We start from the raw sequence: 27,045 nt of genomic DNA, 5'->3' as shown, positions 1-27,045 counted from the left end.
CTTGAATCCATTAGGAACTGTTTCTTTGTTGGCTGTAGTGTTGTATATCTCGTGGACACAGCCCTGTTGGCTTTCAGGGCTAGATGTTTTGGAGGTTTGAGCCTTGGATGGAAGTCTTAAAAGTTGGGGTACTAGATGTTGGGTCAAAACCCTTTTCTCCTAAAGGAGAAATTGGGAGTTGGGAGTTCCTTCCCTATTGTATGTCACTGTGATGGGGTGGGTTTTATGGCAGGAGTGTGTCTCAGTCTCTCTTATTCATTTCAATGTGGGTTTTTTTGCTGTTCCTCCAACGTGTAGGAGTCACTCAGCTGGATTTTTCATAGGGAATTGTTTCATGTACAGCTGTAGATTCGATGTATCTATGGGAGGAGGTTAATTTAGGAACTTCCTATGTTACCATCTTGGACCACAACCCAGTAAGGTTTATACTCAGTGGTTTCAATGCAGGATTAATTCTATCACTGTCTGCCTCTAGGCTTGGCAGGATAATTAAATGAGGTAATGAAATGAGTATAAAGCATTTTGAAAAGAATGGGGCCTTATATAAATATAAGGAAAAGTTACTTTGGCATGCCTGAATAAGAGTGAATTCCAGAATGGGCAAGAAGAGTATGCAGTATGGCTCATCTCTTCTCACTGCATGGCAAAGCATATACAAATCTCCCCCTTGCTCATGAAGCTGCAAATAAAGCTGATTTACTTGAAACATTCTATTGTAGGCCAGGTGCCTTGGAAGTCCCAGTATTTGTTGCCAGCTTCTTTTTGAGACATAGCAAGGTGACTGGTTTATATTTCCAGTTGTTCTAGCTGCCAAATGTCTCAGAAAGCCAAAACAAAACAACTTTCTTCAGCAACACACAGAGAAGTTGCCTTTCTCCTCCCTCCCCGTTCTTTCATTTTAATCTTTTGTAATGTGTGGTTTCCAGATTCCAAAAGTGTAAATGAAATATGTATGTTTTATGGTTTTTATTCTCCAGGGCAAATTGGAAAAAGAAACCATAATGCCTTTTAATCTTCTTTAAACCTTCCTTTTACAAATAATTTATTTCCAAATATCGGTGTTCTTTGCATGATTCGCTTGGGGTGGAGTGGGATAGAAACAGGATTCATATCAACATATTGCATACAATGCTTTTTTCCTAAAGTACAGCGTAATCAAAGTAGATAGTTTCGCGGGATTTTTGTGATCATATGATGGGGATAAAACGCTGCAAAAGTACCTTAGACATTTGGGGAGAAGTGGTTGTTACATTTGGGAGAAAAATACCTCAAAGAAATAAAAGGATCTCAGAGGTGTTTCATTTTCCTACTCCTAAGAAATACATTTCCTCAAGCAGGTAGAAGAAGAACCAAATTGAATTGTACTTTCATCATGATATAAATTGTTCAAACAACTGGGAAATATAACTTTTAAATACTAAATGGAATTTGACCCTTGTTAAATATGTAGATTTGAATATTTAACATCACATTTTCCTTGTAAGTTATTTCTTTTATGTATTCTTTACCATCTCAAGTTAGTGTGCTGATTTCCCCTGTGTAGTTTCACGAGACAATGTTTTCATTCACTAACAACATTTCATAATGCATTAATAACATCAACACAGCCAGATTTCCCTGCGTGCCAGCTTCAGTGTTATAAAAGATGTAGGGACATTTGTTAAACCCAGGTAAATATTAAATATCATTTGGGGATGGGGGAGTAACAATGTCATTTGCCACCAGCCCTAAGTTCCTTTGAGATGTATAAAAATGCATATGACTCGTTCAGTCTATTAAGCAGTTGCTAGTTCAGCTGTAGTTCATATGCTGGTTTTCAGACACAGTTGGAGTGCAGTGGTGGAGACATATGCATGTGTGAAAATTCCAGGTATGAGTTTGGGGGATGCCATTTAAATTTTTTTGAATTTAATTTAAACATTGATCTCCAAGATGTATAAATGTTATTAAATTTTGGAAAGCTGATTACAAATATAGCAAAGCATGAAGGAAAATAGTATGTGGATTTTAAAGGATTTTTTAAATTAAATTATATCTTACATGAAATAAATTGATCATTAATTTTGTCTGGAATTTTACTTGGTCCAATAATCAGCTATTGATTTGCAGTTGTTCTTGATTGTTTTATCATGTGACATTCTGAACTGTTTTATAAAGAATTGTTTTGAAGTTTACATATTACAACTCCTTCAACTAGGGAAGCTATTTCTTAATATTCTAGCCCAAAAGGAAGAAAATATTCTTTTTCCTTATACTATTCTGAAACATGAAAAATATACTGAAGATTTTTTTTCTTTACAGGAAAACAAAGTTTTAAAAAGTTTTAAAAGAAAAAGAGATTTTATAAAAATAAATTTACCCTCTGTGTTTTCTTACTCTAGATAAGTGTATAAAAGTGTATGAAACCATGGAAAACAAAAAAAAAACCCTTAATATTAATTGCTAGTGTTTTTTTCTTTTTCTTTCAGCTCTCAGGAGAAGTGATTTTACAAATTGCCAACGAACCAGTTCTGCCCTTTAATGCTCTCGATATAGCTTTAGAAGTTCAAAACAGCCTTAAAGGTAATTTTTCTTTGAATTATAGTAATTTTAGCAAATGAATAATTCTTCAACTAATTGTGAACAAGGAATAGATAAAGTTATCCACTATCTTACTAGCTATGGCAATGTAGCATTTCCCTTCCTATAGAGGACAATCATGAGAAGGGCTTAGAAGAATGTGGGCTACCATGTCAACAAGAATGAGGTATACCTAATATTCAGTTATTTGAAACAAGACTGGCCCAGAAGTTTGTCCTTTGGGATTGGTTTCCATGAAGTATGGGCTGGGTCCATTTGACTGAAGTGTTGGCTCATCCTAGATTAAGGATGACAAAGAAGAAACCAGGAAATTATTTCCACAGTCTCTATAAGTTCCTTCCTGTTTAAATCTCTCTCTCTCTCTCTACAGAATTCTAACACCACCTAATAATTATCCTTATTTTCCCTTTATCTATATACAAATCTTTCACTTAAACTTCTAGTTTGTCACCATTCACCAAACACAAAGGGCAGTATTGTAATTAAATAAATGCACCCTCCTTCTCTTCTTTGAGCCACACATCTTACTATCAGATCATTTGAAGACATGTATTTCTCAATATAAAAGCCAATATTTTCACTATAGAACTTAAGCAGTAAATCTTGGAAAATGGATCACTCTAAAGAGCCAAATATTTCTAGTATCTGAAACTTTATTACTTTTATTTTAAAATTTTGACTACCTGGGTTGATTCTTAATCCAGAGACTACTACAAAACAATATTTTTCTCCCTCAGTGATTCTTATTACTTTTATTATAGTGACTGTGTAAAACCATGACCTTGGGCACAATTGAGCTGTTTAGGGCTATTTTGCGCCCATACTAAATGGCCTCATATTGCTCTGCTTTTGGTATATTTAAGCTAGTCTCTATTTTTTCTACTTTTGTCAAGCTTCTTCTTTTTATTGTCATGAGTGTCACTATCTGTAGCAGTTACTCTGTTCTCCACTTATAATTTTCTATTCCTAGAATATTTCTTAGAAACTGAGTAATCAAATATATGGTATTTTACAAAATAAGAACAATATGGGCATAAATAAAGGGTTAAAGACTTCTGTGAATAATATATTTTTTGCAAGGATTTCTTTTAAGCAACTGTTTTATTTTTTCTGTAGACTGTTTTGCTTTTCTTTAGTTCTCATTTTTTCACTTTAAAAATTCAGTTGCTACAGCATATTATACTTAAAACTTTCAAAGAACAAAAAGAGGAGACTATTATTTGTATTACATAAAGATTTGTTCATCTATAAAGAATAATTCTCATGCATAGAAAGGAGCCTCAAGGAGTATACTGTGAAATAGAAACATTATACAATAGAATTATGAATGATTTACAAGTTGCTTTTCTGAGTTCAAATCTACATAAATGTTTAATACCATTGTAATAAAGATATGAAGAGATATTTTAAAAATTAAACAAAGCCAGCAAAAACAATAACAATACTGTCATTTTAAATTCCAAATTCTATTTTCTTTTTAAATAATTGGGTTTATTTTTTGAATCCATAAGTAATATTATAGCATTATCATTCCTATATGAGCATTTTAAGTAATGTAGGCTACTTCTGAAGGTCAGAAAAAAGTCCTAAAGGGTCATTGTTAGAATTATTTTATTACTCTGTTTCTTTGTGGGTAGTTAGAAATCCTTTTGAATATCCAAAGAAAAGTATGGTCTCTCCAGAAAATTACACTTGTACAAAAAGCTTTGCATATAACCCCCATAGACTTTACAGGATCTCTTGAACCCATTTACTCAGTCATTTAACAAATATTGAGCACCTACTGTATGCCTGGTACACTTATATGACCAAAAAAACAAAAACATAAAACCCAGCCACTAAATAAACAAATAAAACAAAATTAAAATCTCTTCTCCTGAGAAACATACATGCATGGTAGAACAAAATTTGCATAAGTCAAAGCAATTTTTAAGTTAGCTTTATGCTCAAACTGTTCCCTAATATCAATCACTTTGGAGTAAATTTGAATTTTCAAAATAAGTGTTAAAGAGCAGAACTGACTGTGGTTGTATCCAGAGGAGAAATTTCGTGTGGGAATATAAATTTGAGAGCTGTCCCAAATGAGATTTCTGAGGGGTTGAGTGCGGATAGAGGACAGAAAAGGTTTAAGATTTCTGGGCACTCCTGAATTTAGAAATTGGGAAAAGGGGAATCAGAGGAGGAGACTGAGAAGGAGCAGACAAAGAGTAAGAGACAAACTCGGTGAATGTGATAACCTGAAGCCAAGTGAATAAACGCTTTCAAAGAGGAAGGAGTGACTCACTCCGTCAAATACCGCCACAGGTTAAGAAAAATTAGGACTGAGAATTGACTGCTGGATTTAGCAATTTGGAAGTCATTGGTGAGCTCAACAAAAACAATTTTAGTAGAATGGTATATGAAACAGTATGATTAGAGGGGTTCAAAAGAGAATGGGAGGTGATAAATTGGGGACAGGTGATGGTAGATGGAAAGCATGGAGTTGAGAATGGTTAGCATGTTTTTATTTTGAGAATGATCGGATGGAGAGTGAAGATTTGATTTAGAAGAGTGAAAGGAGAATTGCTGGAATGATTTCTTTGACTAGAAGCTGCATAAGGTGGAGGACGTTGCCTTAGTTATGAATGCGGTTGTCCACCCATAAAAATGTGAAGGAAGGCAGAGCATATGGCACATGGGTAGATGTGGTGTTGGGAGCTCTTCGCAAGTCTCCTTAGATTGTAAAACACAATAAAATAGTTGTTTGAGAAGGTGGTAGAGTGAATGAACTATGAAAATGGGATTAGTCTTTTGGGCAACGTTAAGCACTCAAAAGAAATATATTTTACATGAGATAATTCAACATAATTGTGTACCTTTTTCCAGCTTTCAGCTCGGGATTCAGGCATAAAGCAGGCAGAGTTGGATTTAATCAGAGCTAGGGTTTTGCTGGGAGAGGGTAATGAACTAGATAAGGTAAGGAAAAATGAGAGTGTCTGCAAAGGAGCATTCATAGCGATGGACTGATGTATCTAAACTGGGTATAGAATAACGCGAGGATGCAAAGGGAAAGAGGGTGAACATGAATAAAAGAGGATGGATAGACTTTATTTATTGGCGAAATCAAAGAATTAAGAAAAAATAAGCTGAAAAGATAAGCAAATGGGATTACTGAAAATTTGACCATGTAAAGAGTGCAGATATTGGTAATGACAGTGTACGGGCTGAGGTATGACCATGGAAGTATGGTAGCTGATCAATAGAGGAAAAGAGGCTATGGAGAAGAGAGGCCAGACTATGTCTACATGGATATTGATATTGTCAAGAACTAAGATAGGAGTAATTTTTTTAAGAGAAAGTGACTGAGCCAGGAGCTAAAATCTTCAGAGAATGAGCAGCAACTTAGAGACACCTCATATTGTTCTTCTATGGCTAGTGGTACAAAGGGCGTGGGAGAAAAAAGAGCTACCGCCTGAGAGGGCTGCAGTGGGAGAAATGTCAACAGGGGAGAGCCAGGTTTCAGCTAAGGCAAAAAGGTAAAGAAAACGGTCTGAAAATAGATGAGATTAATAATCCTTTCTTTAACAGTTATATCTCAAAGCATGTAATTACAGGGGGAAAAAAACAAACCTCAGTCGTTCTACAATGATTTCCACTGCAGGCCAGACATGGCAAAGTCTAGATGAACCTCTCCCCAAAATCCCAGTTCTCAGTTGGATGAGCCAGGAGCATTTTGGCTTCTTGCTGTTATATTGGACCATTTCTTCTTTAGTTGTTAGTTATTTTTGAGTTTTGTTTCTTTTGATGTGAAACTACTTGGGTCTTCCTGTCACTTTCACTCAAAGATGTGGCCAGACTTGAGATGTACCCATACTAAAAAGACAAAGCAAAACAAAAAAAAAGTAACCCCCAAAATGGGCAAAAATTATTCTTTTACCATGACCTACATATAAGTATTTGATCAAGGGGATATGAGTTGTCACCTTTAAGCTATACATTTTTGTATTTTAGTTATCATGATTCAAAATTATTTGAATTATCTGTACTATAGTAAAAGGTTATTCAAATATTTGCTAAATTGTAGGCGATTTATTTTACCTGTTCTATTTTGGTTTTAACCTTATTTTTAAAATAGAATACTTTAATGTTCTAATGTGTAAATAATGGACACCACTTATCAACAACTAAATAAATATTTCAGTTTCAGTTTTAACTACAATGCTAGACGACTTCATTAGCTAAATAGTGTTCCTGTAGCATGTTAAATGAAACATATAATTTTACTGCTTAATACAAGCTTTAATTGTTGATATATTTTCTTATTTTGCTATGGCAGTTAATGGTGATTAGTCTTAAATTCTCAATTACAGTTTAAAAAGAAAGACCTTCAAGGCTGAACTATAAAATACTGTTTCTCCTTACTGCAGAGAGTATAAGTATGAAGGTCTCTGAAATCCAATTGCATTTTCAACAGTGTAATTTTTACCCCTTGACAACCAGCCATCTTGTTTATTTATTACACAGTTTATGGTAGCAGCAGACCATTCTCTATCATTCTCACAACCACCAGAAAAAAGAATAATTTACCAGTGAATAATTTGTTTGAGTTGATTTATTGGTTGGTTCCTGAAAGCTCATTTTGACTGAGTGACCTTGGCTCTTAATATTTGGTCAATGCCAAGCACATAATAGTTAGAGAATGAATATTTATACATGGTGCATGGGAATATAGTGTAAATAGTGACTGATAAGATAACTGACATGCTTCAGATGTATTTGTGACAAATAAAAGTATGTCCAAAAAACGCACATACAAGGCAATGGTACGAGTTTATGGGGGCAAGGGAAGGTGTCAAGAATAAGTATCACCACACCCTTGAACCTGGAAGCTGACTAAGGAGTGAGAACTAATGACCTTACTAAGTTTACTGTTTCTCACTTTATCCACTTTTCAATGCAAAAATAGCATTTCAAAATAATTAACAACTATATAATTCTGATGCTTTTAATTTAATATCTGCTATTTTTCTTTACCAGAATTTTAGATGTAATTATTTAGCATGATTGTAAGAACGACAAATGACCGAGTAAAGTAAAAGTCATGTTCATTTGATCTGGCTACGTACACATTTATTTAGTGCAACCAGACCCAGCAGGAAACGTAATTTCGAACTCTGTGGCTTGTTGCCACCTCCTGATTGTCTCACTAAATGTCAAATGGTTGTTGACAGCATTTCCCACTGTTCTTTAAAAAACAGACAGTGCTGATTTGATCTTTTTTTTTTATTAGCTTTGATAATTCATTAGTGTCAATCACTTCATTTTAGGAGGAGGGATAGTATTTCAAGGTGATGATGCCACTGAGGCAAGCGCTATGATTTCTGTTAGATTTCTGGTGTCATATTTTCAAGTGTCACTTTGGTTCTTTTCTACAATCACAAGTGATGGGGGCCCATCTAATGTCCTTTTTTTTTCTTCTTCTTTCTGAGTAATGTAAGATGAATTTCGAAGTTTGCAAAATTAAGAGTGCACTTTATAAATTGCATGAGTCTAGTCCTCAGCCCATCTGTCTCCAGTCTTGGTTTTAATGACCGCCAATTCAAACTCTGGACTGGCCTATAGATAGTAAAGGATGGGTGCCCTGGGTACCTGGTCTGTGCTCTCCCTGAGAAATCTAAAGCAGACCATCTAAAATCCAAACAGTCCTAGGGAAAGATCTTGTTCCCATGGGAGCTCTGAACCATGCTAGATTTTTCGTGGTCTGAACTGGCATTTCTGGAACTGACTTTTTTGTGTGACAAGGAGTTAAACTCAAAAGCATTCTCTGAGAAGTGTCTTACATTGCTTGCCCAAAATGATGGAGAAATTTGATAAGAGATTAGCCATTTATTGGGTACGAATTCCTGAAAATATGCTCAGTTTTAATCCCCATTGTATTTTTGTATGGATTCTGACTACATAACTATATTAAAGATTGTATTTCACTTACTGATATTCCACATCTCATCCAAGAAAGATTTGAGACAGCTGGGTCTGCAACAAACCTGGTTGTCTCTATGTCAGTGTTTGTCTCCTGAAACTAGTTTTTCTTTCTCCCCATTTCTCTTTGAACTCATATTTTCATTGCATAATGTTCCTTAATTCTTACCCTAAGCATGGTGTCCCTTTTGTTTTCCTCAGAGTTATACTTTCTTTGCTTTTGTTTACTCCTATCTCACAATTTGTTGCTATTCATACAGCTTTCCTTTGTGATAATTATTTTCTTCCCTGCTCTGAGTACTTCATCCAAATCTGTTTAAAGTTTTCTTTCACTGTCTACATTTCACGTGTCACTACATTGATTGAAATACGTTAATGACTTATCATTTTTACTAGTCTCTCATCATAATAATTCTTTTGAATTTTTATATGCACATTTCTTCCACCATCCATCTTCCAGACTCACAGATGTAGAGAACAAACTAGTGGTTACCAGTGGGGAGAGGGGAGGGGGGATGGGAGTAAGAGGTACAACCTATTATGTAACAAATAAGCTACAAGGATATATTGTACAACACAGGGAACATAGTCAATATTTTATAATAACTATAAATGGAGTATAGCTCTTAAAAATTGTGAATCTCTATATTGTACACCTGTAACTTATATAATATTGAATAGCAATTGTACTTCAATTAAAAAAAATGAGGCAGAAGGCTAGTAAGAATTTTTATATGCACATTTCTTCATCTGTCTTCCAGTTGTCTCTCTGCTTGTCCTTCTCTGTTTATCCTTTCTCCCTAGAAGTACGGTCCTCCTGAGATGTGGGATTGCCTTCTACCAGGACTGGGACACCAGAGGCCCCACAGCATTCAGGATATGGTCCTCTTCCTTGAGGCATCTTAATGGTTCAGATAACCAGTGCAGCCTTATATGAGCTTAAGGCTTAAATATTAACGTCATCTTGGGCATGTGCCTGCCTGAGATATTACCAGGGAGTTGTTTCCATATGCTTTTTATGCTAAGAGAAATATTTCAGACTTTTCAGTTGTCTTGACAGGTGAAACGCAGATAAAAAATAATGATAGTTACAATCTCAAAAATACTTTAAATTATAGTAAGTGCTGAAAACTGTGAAACTCCTAAGCATCCAGCTCAGTGAATTTTCTCAGCTTGCAAACACTTGTATTGATCGAGACACAGAAGAAAAGCCAAATTCCAGAGCTTCCCTGAGCCCTTCCTAATCTCAACCTGGCTCTGCTTCCCAAAGGCAAACACTGCCAAACACTGAAAACTAATTTTTCCCTTATAAAGGAAGACTTTACATTTTATAAGATGGAATGATATGATGATGTGCATTCTTTTGAACGTAGCTTTGACCTACATATGAGTGTGAGGTTCATACACGTTGTTGCATGGAGATGCAATTTGTTTCCACTGCTGTGCAGTCTTCCATTGTATGAACAAACTGCAGTTTGGTTATCAATTCTACCGTGAGGTACAGTTGGGATGCTCTCAGGCTGAGGTTATTACGAACAATGTTGCTGTGATCAATCTCCTATGTATCTCTTAGTGCACGTGCATACCCCTTGCTGGATCATAGGGTATGTGTATGTCTAACCTCAGCAGATACTGCCAAAAAGATTTCCAAAGTCGCTGTAGCATTTTCTTCAATTTTACCAATAAGAATTTTGATCACTTTACATGAAGTTTCTGTCTTTTTCTTATGAATTTGTAAATGATGTTGATGTATTCAGACAAGTCTATATTAAATATATTAATTGAAAATAAATAACATATTTATTGAAAATTTATTGAAATACAAATCTGAGGGCTCAGCTGGGGCAGAGTCATCTTAACTTAGTTGCCTGGTTGTTGGCAGGATGAAGTTCCTCTTGAGCTTTTTTTTTTTTAAGCTTACATTAATTTTATTTTATTATTATTTTTAAATCTTTATTGGAGTATAATTGCTTTACAATGGAGTGTTAGTTTCTGCTGTAAAACAAAGTGAATCAGCTATATGTATACATATATCCCCATATCTCCTCCCTCTTGCGTCGCCCTCCCACCCTCCCTATCCCACCACTCTAGGTGGACACAAAGCACCGAGCTGATTTCCCTGTGCTATGTGGCTGCTTCCCACTACCTATCTATTTTATATTTGGTAGTGTATATAGGTCCATGCAACTCTCTCACTTCATCCCAGCACAATTCCCCTTCCCTGTATCCTCAAGTCCATTCTCTATGTCTGCGTCTTTATTCCTGTCCTGCCCCTAGATTCTTCAGAACCATTTTTTTCTTTTTTTGTATATTCCATATATATGTGTTAGCATATGGTATTTGTTTTTCTCTTTCTGACTTACTTCACTCTGTATAACAGACTCTAGTTCCATCCACCTCACCACAAATAACTCAATTTTGGTTCTATTTATGGTTGAGAAATATTCCGTTGTATATATGTGCCACATCTTCTTTATCCATTCATCTGTTGATGGACACTTAGGTTGCTTCCATGTCCTGGCTATTGCAAATAGAGCTGCAGTGAACATTGTGGTACATGTATCTTTTTGAATTATGGTTTTCTCAGGATATATGCCCAGTAGTGGGATTGCTGGGTCATATGGTAGTTCTATTTTTAGTATTTTAAGGAACCTCAATACAGTTCTCCATAGTGGCTGTATCAATTTACATTCCCACCAGCAGTGCAAGAGGATTCCCTTTTCTCCACACCCTCTCGAGCATTTATTACTTGTGGACTTTTTGACGATGGCCATTCTGACCAGTGTGAGGTCAGAACTACAACGGCCTCATTGTAGTTTTGATCTGCCTTTCTCTAATGATTAGTGATGTTGACCATCCTTTCATGTGTTTGTTGGAAATCTGTATATCTTCCTTGGAGAAATGTCTATTTAGGTCTTCTGCCCATTTTTGGATTAGGTTGCTTGTTTTTTTGATATTGAGCTGCATGTATATTTTGGATATAAATCCTTTGTCAGTTGATTCATTTGCAAATATTTTCTCCCATTCTGAGAGTTGTCTTTTCGTCTTGTTTATGGTTTCCTTTGCTGTGCAAAAGCTTTGAAGTTTCATTAGGTCCCATTTGTTTATTTATGTTTTCATTTCCATTTCTCTAGGAGGTGGGTCAAAAAGGATCTTGCTGTGATTTATGTCATACACTGTTCTGCCTATGTTTTCCTCTAAGAGTTTGATGGTGTCTGGCCTTACATTTAGGTCCTTAATCCATTTTGAGTTTATTTTTGTGCATGGTGTTAGGGAGTGTTCTAATTTCATTCTTTTACATGTAGCTGTCCAGTTTTCCCAGCATCACTTATTGAAGAGGCTGTCTTTTCTCCATTGTATATTCTTGCCTCCTTTATTAAAATAAGATGACTATATGTCTGTAGGTTTATCTCCGGGCTTTCTGTCCTGTTCCATTGATCTGTATTTCTGTTTGTGTGCCAGTACCACTGTCTTGATTACTGTAGCTTTGTAGTATAGTCTAAAGTCAGGGAGCCTGATTCCACCAGCTCCGTTTTTTTTTTTTTTTTTTCCTCAAGATTGCTTTAGCTATTCGGGTTCTTTTGTGTTTCCATACAAATTGTGAAATTTTTTGTTCTATTTCTGTGAAAAATGCCAGTGGTAGTTTGATTGGGATTGCATTGAATCTGTAGATTGCTTTGGGTAGTAGTCATTTTCACAATGTTGATTCTTCCAATCCAAGAACATGGTATATCTCTCCATCTATTTGTATCATCTTTAATTTCTTTCATCAGTGTCTTATAATTTTCTGCATACAGGTCTTTTGTCTCCTTAGGTAGGTTTATTCCTAGATATTTTTTTCTTTTTGTTGCAATGGTAAATGGGAGTGTTTTTTAATTTCACTTTCAGATTTTTCATCATTAGTGTATAGGAATGCTAGAGATTTCTGTGCATTAATTTTGTTTCCTGCTACTTTACCAAATTCATTGATTAGCTCTAGTAATTTTCTGGTAGCATATTTAGGATTCTCTATGTATAGTATCATGTCATCTGCAAACAGTGACAGCTTTATTTCTTCTTTTCCGATGTGGATTCCTTTAATTTCTTTCTCTTCTCTGATTGCTGTGGCTAAAACTTCCAAAACTATGTTGAATAATAATGCTGAGAGTGGGCAAACTTGTCTTTTTCCTCATCTTATTGGAAATGGTTTCAGTTTTTCACCATTGAGGATGATGTTGGCTGTGTGTTTGTCATATATGGCCTTTATTATGTTGAGGAAAGTTCCCTCTATGCCTACTTTTTGGAGGGTTTTTTAATCACAAATTGGTGTTGAATTTTCTCAAAAGCTTTCTCTGCATCTATTAAGATGATCATATGGTTTTTCTCCTTCAATTTGTTAATATGGTGTATCACACTGATTGATTTGCATATATTGAAGAATCCTTGCATTTCTGGGATAAAGCCCACTTGATCATGGTGTATGATCCCTTTAATGTGCTGTTGGATTCTGTTTGCTAGTATTTTGTTGAGGATTTTTGAATCTATGTTCATCAGTTATTTTGGCCTGTAGTTTTCTTTCTTTGTGACATCTTTTTCTGGTTTTGGTATAAGGGTGATGGTGACCTCATAGAATGATTTTGGGAGTGTTCCTCCCTCTACTACATTTTGTAAGAGTTTGAGAAGGAAAGCTGTTAGCTTTTCTCTAAATGTTTGATAGAATTCACCTGTGAAGCCATCTGGTCCTGGGCTTTTGTTTGTTCAAAGATTTTTAATCACAGTTTCAATTTCAGTGCATGTGATTGCCCTGTTCATATTTTCTGTTTCTTCCTGGTTCAGTCTCAGAAGGTTGTACATTCTGAGAATTTGTTCATTTCTTCCAGGTTGTCCATTTTATTGGCATAGAGTTGCTTGTAGTAACCTCTCATGATCTTTTTTATTTCTGCAGTGTCAGTTGTTACTTCTCTTTTTTCATTTCTTATTCTACTGATTTGAGTCTTCGCCCTTTTTTTCTTGATGAGTCTGGCTAGTGGTTTATCAATTTTGTTTATCTTCTCAACGAACCAGCTTTCAGTTTTATTGATCCTAGCTGTCGTTTTCTTCATTTATTTCTGATCTGATCTCTATGATTTCATTCCTTCTGCTAACTTTGGGTTTTTTTTGTTCTGCTTTCTCTAATTCCTTTAGGTGTAAGATTAGGTTGTTTATTTGAGATGTTTCTTGTTTCTTGAGGTAGGATTGTATTGCTATAAACTTCCCTATTAAAACTGTTTTTGCTTCATCCCATAGTTTTGGGTCCTCGTGATTTCATTGTCATTGGTTTCTACGTGTTTTTTGATTACCTCTTTGAATTCTTCAGTGATCTCTTGGTTATTTAGTAGTGTATTGTTTAGCCTCAGGTGTTTTTATTTTTCTCAAATTTTTCCTGTAATTGATATCTAGTCTCATAACATTGTGGTTGGAAAAGATACTTGATGTGATTTCAATTTTCTTAAATTTACCGAGGCTTGATTTGTGACCCAAAATATAATCTGTCCTGGAGAATGTTCCATGAGCACTTGAGAAGGAAGTGTATTCTGTTGTCTTTGGATGGAATGTCCTATAAATATCTATTAATTCCATCTTGTTTAATGTATCATTTAAAGCTTGTGTTTCCTTATTTATTTTCATTTTGGATGGTCTGTCCATTGGTGAAAATAGGGTGTTAAAGTTCCCTACTGTGATTTTGTTACTGTCGATTTCCCCTTTTATGGCTGTTAGCATTTGCCTTATGTATTGAGGTGCTCCTATGTTGGGTGCATAAATATATAAAATTGTTATATCTTCTTCTTGGATTGATCCCTTGATCATTATGTAGTGTGTTTCTTTGTCTCTTGTAATCATCTTTATTTTAAAGTCTATTTTTTCTGATACGAGAATTGCTATTCCAGCTTTCTTTTGATTTTCATTTGCATGGAATATCTCTTTGCATCCCCTCACTTCCAGTCTGTATGTGTCCCTAAGTCTGAAGTGGGTCTCTTCTAGACAGCATATATACGGGTCTTGTTTTTGTGTCCATTCAGCCAGTCTGTGTCTTTTGGTGGGAGCATTTAATCCATTTACATTTAAGGTAATTATTGATATGTGTGTTCCTATTACCATTTTCTTAATTGTTTTGTGTTTGTTACTATAGTTGTTTTCCTTCTCTTGTGCTTCCTGACTAGAAAAGTTCCTTTAGCATTTTTTGTAAAGCTGGTTTGGTGGTGCTGAATTCTCATAGCTTTTGCTTGTCTGTAACGGTTTTAATTTGTCCGTCGTATCTGAATGAGATCCTTGATGGGTTGTAATATTCGTTGTAGGTTTTTTTCATCACTTTAAATATGTACTGACACTCCCTCCTGGCTTGCAGAGCTTCTGCTGAATGATCAGCTGTTAACCTTATGGGGATTCCCTTGTATGTTATTTGTTGCTTTTCCCTTGCTGCTTTTAATATTTTTTGTTTGTATTTAATTTTTGATAGTTTGATTAATATGTGTCTTGGAGTGTTTCTCCTTGGATTTATCCTGTGTGGGACTCTCTGCTCTTCCTGGAGGTGATTGACTATTTCCTTTCCCATATTAGGGAAGTTTTCAACTATAATCTCTTCAAAATTTTCTCAGTACCTTTTCTTTCTCTTCTGCTTCTGGGACCCCTGTATTTCGAATGTTGGTGCATTTAATATTGTCCTGGAGGTCTCTGAGACTGTCTTCATTTTTTTTCATTCTTTTTCTTTATTCTGCTCTGAGGTAATTATTTCCACTATTTTAACTCCCAGGTCACATATCTTTTCTTTTGCCTCAGTTATTTTGCTATTGATTCCTTGAAGAGAATTTTTAATTTCATTTATTGTGTTGTTCATCACTGTTTGTTTGCTCTTTAGTTCTTTTAGATCCTTGTTAAACATTTCTTGTATTTTCTCCATTCTATTTCCAAGATTTTGGATCATCTTGACTATCATTACTATGAATTCTTTTTCAGGTAGACTGCCTATTTCCTCTTCGTTTGGTCTGGTGGGTTTTTACGTTGCTCCTTCATCTGCTGTGTTTCTCTGTCTTCTCATTTCACTTAACTTACTGTGTTTGTGGTTTCCTTTTTGCAGGCTGCAGGTTCATAGTTCCCATTGTTTTTGGTGTCTGCCCCCAGTGGGTAAGGTTGGTTCAGTGGGTTGTGTAGGTTTCCACCAGAACACAGATGGATAAGGCTGGATCTTGTCTTTCTGGTGGGCAGGACCGCCTCCTGTGGTGTGTTTTTGTGTGTCTGTGAATTTATTATGATTTTAGGCAGCCTCTCTGCAAATGGGTGGTGTTGTGTTCCTGTCTTGCTAGTTGTTTGGCATAGGGTGTCCAGCACTTTAGCTTACTGGTCGTTGAGTGGAGCTGGGTCTTAGCATTGAGATGGAGATCTCTGAGAGAACTTTCTCCGTTTTGTATTGTGTGGGGTCAGGAGATCTCTGATCGACCAATGTCCTGAATTTGGCTCTCCTACCTCAGAGGCTCAGGCCTGATACCTAGCCGGAGCACCGAGACCCTTGTCAACCACATGGCTCAGAAGAAAAGGGAGAAAGAAAGAGAGAAAAGAGAGAAGGGGGGGGGAGGGAGGGAGGGAGGAAGGAAGAAAGAAAAAGAAAAGAAAGAAAGAAAGGAAGGAGAGAAAGAAAGAGAAAGAAAGAAAAGACAGAATAAAATAAAGTTATTAAAATAAAAAAGTAATATGAAAGAAAGAGAGCAACCAAACCAAAAAAGAAATCCACTAATGATAACAAGTGCTAAAAACTATACTTAAAAAAAAAAAAAATATATATATATATATATATATAAAAGGAAAAGAACAACCAAATCAATAAAAAATCTACGAGTAATAATAAGCTGTAAATACTAAACTAAGATAAACATCAAACCAAAAACAAGTTAGATGCAGAAAGCAAAGCCCAAGTCTACATTTGCTCCCCAAGTCCTCTGCCTCAATTTTGGGATTATTTGTTGTCTATTCAGGTATTCCACAGATTCAGGGTACATCAATTTGTGGAGATTTAATACACTGCTCCTGAGGCTGCATGCGGAAATTTGCATTTCTCTTCTTTGTTCGCACAGCTCCTGTGGTTCAGCTTTAGATTTGGCTCCGCCTCTGTGTGTAGGTCACCTGAGGGTGTCTGTTCCCCTCCCAGACAGGAGGGGGTTAAAGTAGCAGCTGATTATGGGGCACTGGCTCACTCCGGCCAGGGGGAGATAGGGATATAGAATGCCAGGCGAGCCTGTGGTGGCAGAAGCTGGCTTGACGTTGCACCAGCCTGAGACGTGGTGTGTTTTCTCCCAGGGAAGTTGTCCCTGCATCACTGGACCCTGGCAGTTGTGGGCTTCATAGGCTCCCGGGAGGGGAGGTGTGGATAGTGACCTGTGCTTGCATATAGGCTTCTTGGTGGCTGCAGCAGCTGCCTTAGCATCTCATGCCCGTCTCTGGTGTCTGCGCTGATAGCTGCGGCTCTCACCTGTCTCTGGAGCTTGTTTAGGTGGTGCTCTGAATCCCCTCTCCTCACACACCCCAAAATAATTGTCTCTTGCCTCTTAGGCAGGTCCAGACTTTTTCCCAGACTCCCTTCTGGCTAGCTGTGGCGCACTAACCCCCTCAGGCTGAGTTTACGCAGCCAACCTCAGTCCTTTCCCTAGGATCTGACCTCCAAAGCCCAAGTCTCAGCTCGCAGCCCCGCCTGCCCCGGTGGGTGAGCGGACAAGCCTCTCGGGCTGGTGAGTGCTGTTTGGCACGCATCCTCTGTTTGGGAATCTCTCCGCTTTGACCTCCGCACCCCTATTGCTGCGCTCTCCTCCATGGCTCCAAAGCTTCCCCCCCACCCACCTGCTGTCTCCGCCAGTGAAGGGGCTTCCTAGTGTGTGGAAACTTTCCCTCCTTCACAGCTCCCTCCCAGTAGTGCAGGTCCCGTCCCCATTCTTTTGTCTCTGTTTATTCTTTTTTCTTTTGCGCTACCCAGGTATGTGGGCAGTTTCTTGCATTTTGGGAAGTCTGAGGTCTTCTGCCAGCATTCAGTAGGTGTTCTGTAGGAGCTGTTCCTCATGTACATGTATTTTTGATGTATTTGTGGGGAGAAAGGTGATCTCCACATCTTACTCCTCCACCATCTTGAAGCTATTGCATTGTGAATTTTTTTTTTCCTCTAAGTGTAGTTTTCAGATAAATCCCTGTGCCCATGGCAGGATAGCGCTACAATCCATTGCACTATGAGTGTTGCCTCACTGGCAACACTTAACAAAGTCAGGTTTTTTTTAAAAGATACTTTTAATCATGGCTTGTAATAGAGCATAAAGTACCCTTTCCCTCATGTTGATTAATTGTATTAAAACCGTTCCTTTTTCAGTTTCTTGGTTTAGCCAAAACATAATTAAACTCACATGTGTTATTAAATATAAAACTCCAGCTTTCTGCCTCAGGAAGAGAGTGATAAAAAATAAACCACATTTTAGTTTAATTCATTTAAGAAAGCTTGGGACTTCCCTGGTGGCACAGTGGTTAAGAACCCTCCTATCAATGCAGGGGACACGGGTTCGAGCCCTGGTCCAGGAAGACCCCACGTGCCATGGAGCAACTAAGCCCGTGTGCCACAACTACTGAGCCTGCGCTCTAGAGCCCGTGAGCCACAACTACTGAGCCCACATGCCACAACTACTGAAGCCTGTGCACCCAGAGCCCATGCTACACAACAAAGACAAGTCACTGCAATGAGAAGCCCACCCACCACAACGAAGAGTAGCCCCCGCTTGCCGCAACTAGACAAAGCCCGTGCACAGCAATGAAGCCCCAACACAGAAAAAAATATATAAATTATTTTTTTAAGTCCTTATCTTAAAAAAAAAAAAAAAAGAAAGAAAGAAAGCTTGTGCTCATTCTTCCAAAGCAGCCAATAACCAGATCATGTAGTTGCAAACATAATACAGTGGCACATCTGAAAGCCATAATAGAGCCCCTGGTTCAATTTCTGTGCTAGGCGGACAGACACTGTTGGGAGAACCCATTGTATGCAATATATTGAGAGTCTTGCTAGATTTCCACTTGCCTTGGCTACCTAGATCACTGGATAATATTTAGAATACGAGATAATCTTTAGAATGTGTTACCTATGTTTTTAAAAGTGGCCAACCTGATTCTCCTAAACATGCTACTTTGGCGTCTTTGCAAAAAGGATTTCTATTGTATTTAGTTTGGACATAATTATCCACTGTCTTCTGGCATATTGCATTTTTAAAATAATATCTTCTTATTTATGCATTGTAGAATCAATGTTAGATTATTTGAATATCAGCAGTGTACTAGCTCCCACACTTCTTTATCTACCTTTTTGTTTGTTTAACTTCTTTAAATAATCAGCTGAGATGATTCATTGTGATTCAGCATAAAGAACAGAAAATGTAGGATAATAAAGGACTGCTGTTTCCCCTGACTGTAATCATATTGGCAATTTCTTTTCTTCTCTTTAGTGTGCCACAAGATATTTTCAAGATGACATTAAGTAACATTCATTTTTCCCCCAAAATAATCTTCTATTCTGCTTTTAACCACTGTGTTATGCAGAACATAAATCATCCTTTTTCTTGTCACTATAAATCAGTGAAATCTAAGCTGTGATTGTGCAATTGTTAGCACCTTTAAAACTGTGATAAGCTCATCCATAGTTGAGGTACTGTGAAATACTATTAAAGTAAAAGGCTATGTCTGTCTGATATAAAAATATAGTTTTAGAGTATGACCAGTACATTTCACTCTTAATTTAAAATGAAATTGAGTGGGTTTTTAAAAATACAGCCACAGAAGAAAAACAAAGGATAGAAATAAACTAAAACATTTTGAAGTATAAACCTCTGAAGAGAGGCCACAGTAGTAGGCAGTAAAATCATTATTTAAAATAAGACAGTTATAAATTTGTTCAGGAGATTGTAGAACAGTCATAAAACACACAGGTTTCTGCCAAGCAGAAACTCAGCAAGATATGAAGTGCTTCAGGTTGAGGTAGTTTGTGCCAGTCCCAGACACTAGCAGGTTAGAACATGTGTAGGTTCAAGGGGTGTAGTCAGCACTGTAGTTACTGATCATACCCAGAAGCCTCAGAGGGCTTGTGGATAGGATGTGTGTTAAATAACTTTGAGCTTCTGATCTGTTGGAGGGTGTTTTAGGATCCTATATCAAGGGTCCTCAAAAAGAACATGTTTTCTGAGAAGCACCTTGTCATTTTAGGGGTTACTCCCCAAAGCCCCAGGTAATCTGCTAAGTGCCTTACATTCACTGTGACATTGCTCTAACACCATGAGCTGAGTTGAGTATTAAGATCAATATAGAGATTAAGAAATGGGCTCAGAGAGAGTCTGAGTCTTACTTGGTTGTATACGTTTAAGTGGTAGATTTAGGGCTTGAATATAGGTCCATCAGATTCCAAGACCCCTGCCCTTCATGCTACCCCACCCTGCCTTCTGACTGGGGAGAACAGTGCAGGGTGGAGGTTGGCTAGAAGGCAGGAGATTCCCTGATTAGCAGGGATCTGTTTCCTCTAGTACATTTTAGAGCCTCTTCTGAACTGGCTTGCTTAGATCTCAATATCCACTGACTGGTAATTCCTCCTTCCTTCCCTCCCTCCTCCCTCCCTAACTCCTTCCTTCTTCCTCTTCACTTAATATTATTACTGCTTTTAATACCCAGCTCTGTCCTCTCTGTAGCAAGCTAGAAAAATGGAAGGGTTTAAGCTGGATGTGGATTCATCCTCTAGAAGGGTGAGCGAGGACTGAGGGAAAGGAAGGGAAGACTAATCAATATTGTTTCCAGATGGAATACCCTACCTCAACTGCTTTAATATAGATAAGTTACAGAACTTTTAAGAGTTCCATTAGAGATGCCCTTGATTTCTGCGTAGTTCCATGATCTCTTAAGTTTCACTTCTTCCCTGGGGTCTAATTAGAATATTGGTATATACAATGATCTGTTCCTTCATCCTCATGAGCATTTATTTCACTTCATACTTATTTATTCCCTGGTTTTGGGCTATTTCTAACTAGATTAGGAATTTATTAAGACTGGAGATTTAATCTTTTATGTCTTTTTACAGAATGAGTACTTATCGAACAACACACAAAACAGGACTCGATAAATACTTATGGAGAATACATTTGTATTTTCCATAGAGATGGAGAAAAAAAGGCAAACTGTTGCCATTTGAAATTTAGAAGTACATTTCAATTGTCTCTTGAATAATATCAAGATAATTTCAGTAGGTAGTCTCAATAATTTGGTATTATATTAAGGTTGCTATTCAATATTTATCACAAATCATTATGTTCTGCTATGCTATAAAAACTTACTAATGGTTGGCTTTTCACCACGAACAAAGATATAAAAGGATCATTTTAAAGGTAGGCTGTCTAATTCTTTTTTTTAAATTGAAGTACAGTTGATTTACAATGTTGTGTTAATTACTGCTGTACAGCACAGTGACTCAAGTTATACATATATATATACATTCTTTTTCATATTCTTTTCCATTATGGTTTATCACAGGATATTGAATATAGTTCCCTGTGCTATACAGAAGGACATTGTTGTTTATCCATTCTATATACACCAGTTTGCATCTGCTAATCCCAAACTCTGAATCCAACCCTCTCACACACCCCTCCCCGCTGGCAACCACCAGTCTATTCTCTATGCCCGTGATCCTGTTTCTGATTCATAGATAGGTTCATTTGTGTCATATTTTAGATTCCACATATAAGTGATATCATATGGTATTTGTCTTTCTCTTTCTGATTTACTTCACTTAATATGATAATCTCTAGTTGTATCCATGTTGCTGCAAATGGAATTATTTCATTTTTTATAGCTGAGTAGTATTCCATTGTATATATGTACCACTTATTTATCCATTCATCTGTCGATGGACATTTAGGTTGTTTCAGTGTCTCAGCTATTGTGAATAGTGCTGCTATGAAAATAGGGGTGCATGTATTTTTTTTGAATTATAGTTTTGTCTGGGTATATGCCCTGGAGTGGGATTGCTGGATCATATGGTAATTCTATTTTTAGTTTTCTGAGGAACTGACATAATGTTTTCCACAGTGGATGCACCAAGTTACATTCCCACCAACAGTGCAATAGTGTTCCCTTTTCTCCACACTCTCTCCAGCATTTATTTGTAGACATGTTAATGTTGGCCATTCTGACCAGTGTGAGGTGATACCTCATTGTAGTTTTGATTTACATTTCTCTAATGATTAGCGATGATGGGCATCTTTTCATGTGCCTATTGACCATCTGTATTTCTTCTTTGGAGAAATGTCTCTTTAGGTCTACTGCCCATTTTTTGGTTGGGCTGGGGTTTTTGGTTGTTGTTGAGTTGTCTGAGCTGTTTGTGTAATTTGGAAATTAAGCCCTTGTAAGTCGCATTGTTTGCAGATATTTTCTCCCATTCTGTAGGATGTCTTTTCATTTTGTTTATGGTTTCCTTTGCTGTGCAAAAGTTTGTAAGTTTGATTAGGTCCCATTTGTTCATTTTTGTTTTTATTTTTATTGCATTGGGAGACTGACCTAAGAAAATATTGGTACAATTTATGTCAGAGAATGTTTTGCCTCTGTCCTCTTCTAGGAGCTTTATGGTGTCGTGTCTTATGTACATAAGTCCTTAAGTCATTTTGAGTTTATTTTTTTCTTTGGTGAGAGGGGTGTGTTCTAACTTCATTGATTTACACGTAGCTGTCAAACTTTCCCAACACCACTTGCTGAAGGGACTGTCTTTTTTCCATTGTATATTGTTGCCTGCTTTGTCAAAGACTAGTTGACCATAGGTGTATGGGTTTGTTTCTGGGCTCTGTATTCTGTTCCATTGATCCGTATATCTGTTTTTGTGCCAATACCATGCTGTTTTGATTACTCTAGCCTTGTACTATTGTCTGAAGTCTGGGAGAGTTATGCCTCCTGCTTTGTTCTTTTTTTTTCAGCACTGCTTGGCAATTCTGGCTCTTTTATGGTTCCTTATGAATTTTAGGAGTATTTGTTCTAGTTCTCTGAAAAATATCATGGGTAATTTGATAGAGAATGTGTTAAATCTGTAGAATGCTTTGGGTAGTATGGCCATTTTAACAATATTAATTCTTCCAATCCAAGTGCATGGGATTTCTTTCCACTTCTTTGAATCATCTTCAGTTTCCTTTTTTAATGTTTTATAGTTTGCAGCATATAATTCTTTCACCTCCTTGGTGAGGCTTATTCCTAAGTATTTTATTTTGGGTCTTGCAATTTTAAAAGGTATTTTTTTACATCCCCTTTCTAATATTTCATTGTTGGTGTAAAGAAATGCAACCAATTTCTGTATGTTAATCTTGTATCCTGCTACCTTGCTGAATTTGTTTATCAGTTCCAGTAGTTTTTGTGTAGAGTCTTTAGGGTTTTCTATATATAGTATCATATCATCTGCATATAGTGACAATTTTACCTCTTCTCTTTGCTTCCTTTTTCTTTTTCTTGTCTGATTGTAGTGGCTAGGACTTCCAACACTATGTTGAATAGAAGAGGTGAAAGTGGGCATCCTTGTCTTGTTCCAAATTTTAGTGGGAAGGCTTTGAGCTTTTCACCATTGAGTATCATATTGGCTATGGGTTTGTCATAAATAGCTTTTACTATCTTGAAATACATTCCCTCTATACCCACTTTGGTAAGAGTTTACCATCCTTGTGAAGTTGTGATGAATCCCACTTGGTCTTGGTATATGATCTTTTTTATGTGTTGTTTGATCTGGTTTGCTAATATTTTGTTAAGCATTTTTGCCTGTATATTCATTAAAGATAATGGCCTGCAATTTTCATTTTTGGTGGTGTCTTTGTCTGGTTTTGGAATCAGGGTGATGGTGGTTTCCTAGAATGACTTGGGAGTGTTCCATCCTTTCCACTCTTTTGGAAGAGTTTAAGAAGGATCAGTATAAGTTCTTCTTTGGATGTTGGGTAGAATTTGTCTATGAAGCCATCTGTTGCTGGACTTTTGTATGTAGGGAGTTTTTAAATTATAGATTCTATTTCACGTCTAGTGATTAGTCTGTTCAAATTATCTATTTCTTCTTGACTCGGTTTTTGTGGGCTGCATGCTTCAAGAAATTTGTCCATTTCCTCTAGGTTGTCAAATTTGTTGACATATAATTGTTCATAGTATTCCCTTATGGTTATTTGTATTTCTGCAATATCACTTGTTATGTCTCCTTTTTCATTTCTTATGTTGTTTGTTTGGGTCCTCTCTCTTTTTTTTTTTTGGTGAGCCAGGCCAGAGGTTGTCAATCTTGTTTATCCTTACAAAGAAGCAGCTCTTGGTTTTATTGATTTTTTTAAATTATTTTTTAAATCTCTATTTATTTCCTCTCTGATCTTTATTATTTCCTTCTTTCTGCTGACTTTAGGTTTTGTTTGTTCTTCTTTTTCTAATTCTTTTAAGTGGTAGGTTAGGTTTTGTGAGATTTTTCTTGTTTTTAGAGGAAGGCCTATATCACTATAAACTTCCAAGAATGCTTTTTATGCATCTCATAGATTTTGTATGGTTGAGTTTTCATTGTTTTTTTAACAACTTTATTGGAGTATAAATGCTTTACAATGGTGTGTTACTTTCTACTTTATAACAAAGTGAATCAGTTATACATATACATATGTCCGCATATCTCTTCCCTCTTGCATCTGCCTCACTCACACCCTCCCTATCCCACCCCTCTAGGTGGTCACAAAGCACCGAGCTGATCTCCCTGTGCTATGCAATTGCTTCCCACTAGCTATCTGTTTTACATTTCGTAGTGTACATATGTCCATGCCACTCTCTCACTTTGTCCCAGCTTACACTTAACCTTCCCCGTATCCTCAAGTCCATTCTCTAGTAGGTCTGCACCTTTATTCGCATCTTGCCCATGGTTCTTCATGACCATTTTTTTTTTTTAAGATTCCATATATATGTGTTAGCATGCGGTATTTGTTTTTCTCTTTCTGCCTTACTTCACTCTGCATGACAGTCTCTATGTCCATCCACCTCACTACAAATAACTCAGTTTCATTCCTTTTTATAGCTAAGTATTATTCCATTGAATATATGTGCCACATCTTCTTTATCCATTCAAATGTTGATGGACACTTCGGTTGCTTGCATGTCCTGGCTATCGTAAATAGAGCTGCAATGAATATTTTGGTACATGACTCTTTTTGAATTATGGTTTTCTCAGGGTATGTGCCCAGTAGTGGGATTGCTGGGTCATATGATAATTCCATTTTTAGTTTTTTAAGAAACGTCCATACTGTTCTCCATAGTGGCTGTATCAATTTACATTCACACCAACAGTGCAAGAGGGTTCCCTTTTCTCCACACCCTCTCCAGCATTTTATGTTTCTAGATATTTTGATGATGTTCGTGCTGACCGGTGTGAGACGATATCTCATTGTAGTTTTGATTTGCATTTCTCTAATGATTACTGATGTTGAGCATTCTTTCATGTGTTTGTTGGCAATCTGTATATCTTCTTTGGAGAAATGTCTATTTAGGTCTTCTGTCCATTTTTGGATTGGGTTGTTTAATTTTTTGATACTGAGCTGCATGAGCTGCTTGTAAATTTTGGAGATTAATCCTTTGTCAGTTGCTTCATTTGCAAATATTTTCTCCCATTCTGAGGGTTGTCTTTTGGTCTTGTTTATGGTTTCCTTTCTTGTGCAAAAGCTTTGAAGTTTCATTAGGTCCCATTTGTTTATTTTTGTTTTTATTTCTATTTCTCTGGGAGGTGGGTCAAAAAGGATGTTGCTGTGATTTATGTCAAAGAGTGTTCTGCCTATGTTTTCCTCTAAGAGTTTGATATTTTCTGGCCTTACATTTAGGTCTTTAATCCATTTTGAGCTTATTTTTGTGTATGGTGTTAGAGAGTGTTCTAATTTCATTCTTTTACATGTAGCTGTCCAATTTTCCAAGCACCACTTACTGAAGAGGCTGTCTTTTCTCCACTGTATATTGTTGCCTCCTTTATCAAAGATAAGGTGACCATATGTGGGTGGGTTTATCTCTGGGCTTTCTATCCTGTTCCATTGATCTATATTTCGGTTTCTATTCCAGTACCATACTGTTTTGATTACTGTAGGTTTGAGTATAGTCTGAAGTCAGGGAGCCTGATTCCTCCAGCATGGTTTTTCTTTCTCAAGGTTGCTTTGGCTATTCGAGGTCTTTTGTGTTTCCATACAAATTGTGAAATTTTGTGTTCTACTTCTGTAAAAAATACCAGTGGTAGTTTGATAGGGATTGCATTGAATTTGTGATTGCTTTGGATAGTAGAGTCATTTTCACAATGTTGATTCTTCCAATCCAAGAACATGGTATATCTCTCCATCTATTTGTATCATTAATTTCTTATATCAGTGTCTTATAATTGTCTTCATACAGGTTTTTGTCTCTTTAGGTAGGTTTATACCTAGATATTTTATTCTATTTGTTGCAACGGTAAATAGGAGTGTTTTTAAATTTCACTTTCAGATTTCTCATCACTAGTATATTGGAATGCAAGAGATTTCTGTGCATTAATTTTGTTTCCTGCTACTTTACCAAATTCATTGATTAGCTCTAGGAGTTTTCTGGTAGCATCTTTAGGATTCTCTATGTATAGTATCATGTCATCTAAAAATACTGACAGCTTTACTTCTTCTTTTCCAATTTGGAATCCTTTTATTTCTTTTTCTTCTCTGGTTGCTGTGGCTAAAACTTCCAAAACTATGTTGAATAAGAGTGGTGAGAGTGGGCAACCTTGTGTTGTTCCTGATCTTAGTGGAAATGGTTTCAGTTTTTCACCATTGAGGACAATGTTGGCTGTGGGTTTGTCATATATAGCCTTTATTATGTTGAGGAAAGTTCCCTCTATGCCTACTTTCTGGAGGGTTTTTAACATAAATGGGTATTGAATTTTGTCAAAAGCTTTCTCTGCATCTATTGAGATGATCATATGGTTTTTCTCCTTCGATTTGTTAATATGGTGTATCATGTTGATTGATTTGCATATATTGAAGAATCCTTACATTCCTGGGATAAGCCCCACTTGATCATGGTGTATGATCCTTTTAATGTGCTGTTGGATTCTGTTTGCTAGCATTTTGTTGAGGATGTTTGCATCTATGTTCATCAGTTATTTTGGCCTGTAGTTTTTCTTTGTGACATCTTTGTCTGCTTTTGGTATAAGGGTGATGGTGGCCTCGTAGAATGAGTTTGAGAGTGTTCCTCCCTCTGCTACATTTTGGAAGAGTTTGAGGAGGATAGGTGTTAGCTCTTCTCTAAATGTTTGGTAGAATTCGCCTGTGAAGCCATCTTGTCCTGGGCTTTTGTTTGTTGGAAGATTTTTAATCACAGTTTCAATTTCACTGCTTGTGATTGGTCTGTTCATATTTTCTATTTTTTCCTGGTTCAGTCTCAGAAGGTTGTGAATTTCTAAGACTTTGTCCATTTATTCCAAGTTGTCCATTTTATTGGCATATA

At 36.6% G+C, this 27,045-nt stretch overlaps 1 protein-coding gene across 1 annotated transcript in view; it reads left to right on the top strand.

Moving 5' to 3' along the window:
- NAALADL2 (N-acetylated alpha-linked acidic dipeptidase like 2) overlaps window positions 1-27,045 on the top strand; it is a 1,049,119-nt gene that overhangs the window by 950,664 nt on the left and 71,410 nt on the right. Inside the window, exon 12 of the mRNA XM_027111590.1 lies at window positions 2,469-2,562. Coding sequence (XP_026967391.1) covers window positions 2,469-2,562 — 94 coding nt within the window. The remainder of the gene's footprint in view (window positions 1-2,468; window positions 2,563-27,045) is intronic.

The sequence above is a fragment of the Aethalodelphis obliquidens genome, unplaced genomic scaffold, assembly GCF_003676395.1.
Source record: "Aethalodelphis obliquidens isolate GAN/ISIS:26980383/991018 unplaced genomic scaffold, ASM367639v1 scaffold1, whole genome shotgun sequence".
NCBI classification, from domain to species: Eukaryota; Metazoa; Chordata; class Mammalia; order Artiodactyla; family Delphinidae; genus Aethalodelphis; species Aethalodelphis obliquidens.
The sequence above is the reverse complement of the archived record's forward strand: the minus strand, read 5'-3'. Positions and strand labels throughout refer to the sequence as shown.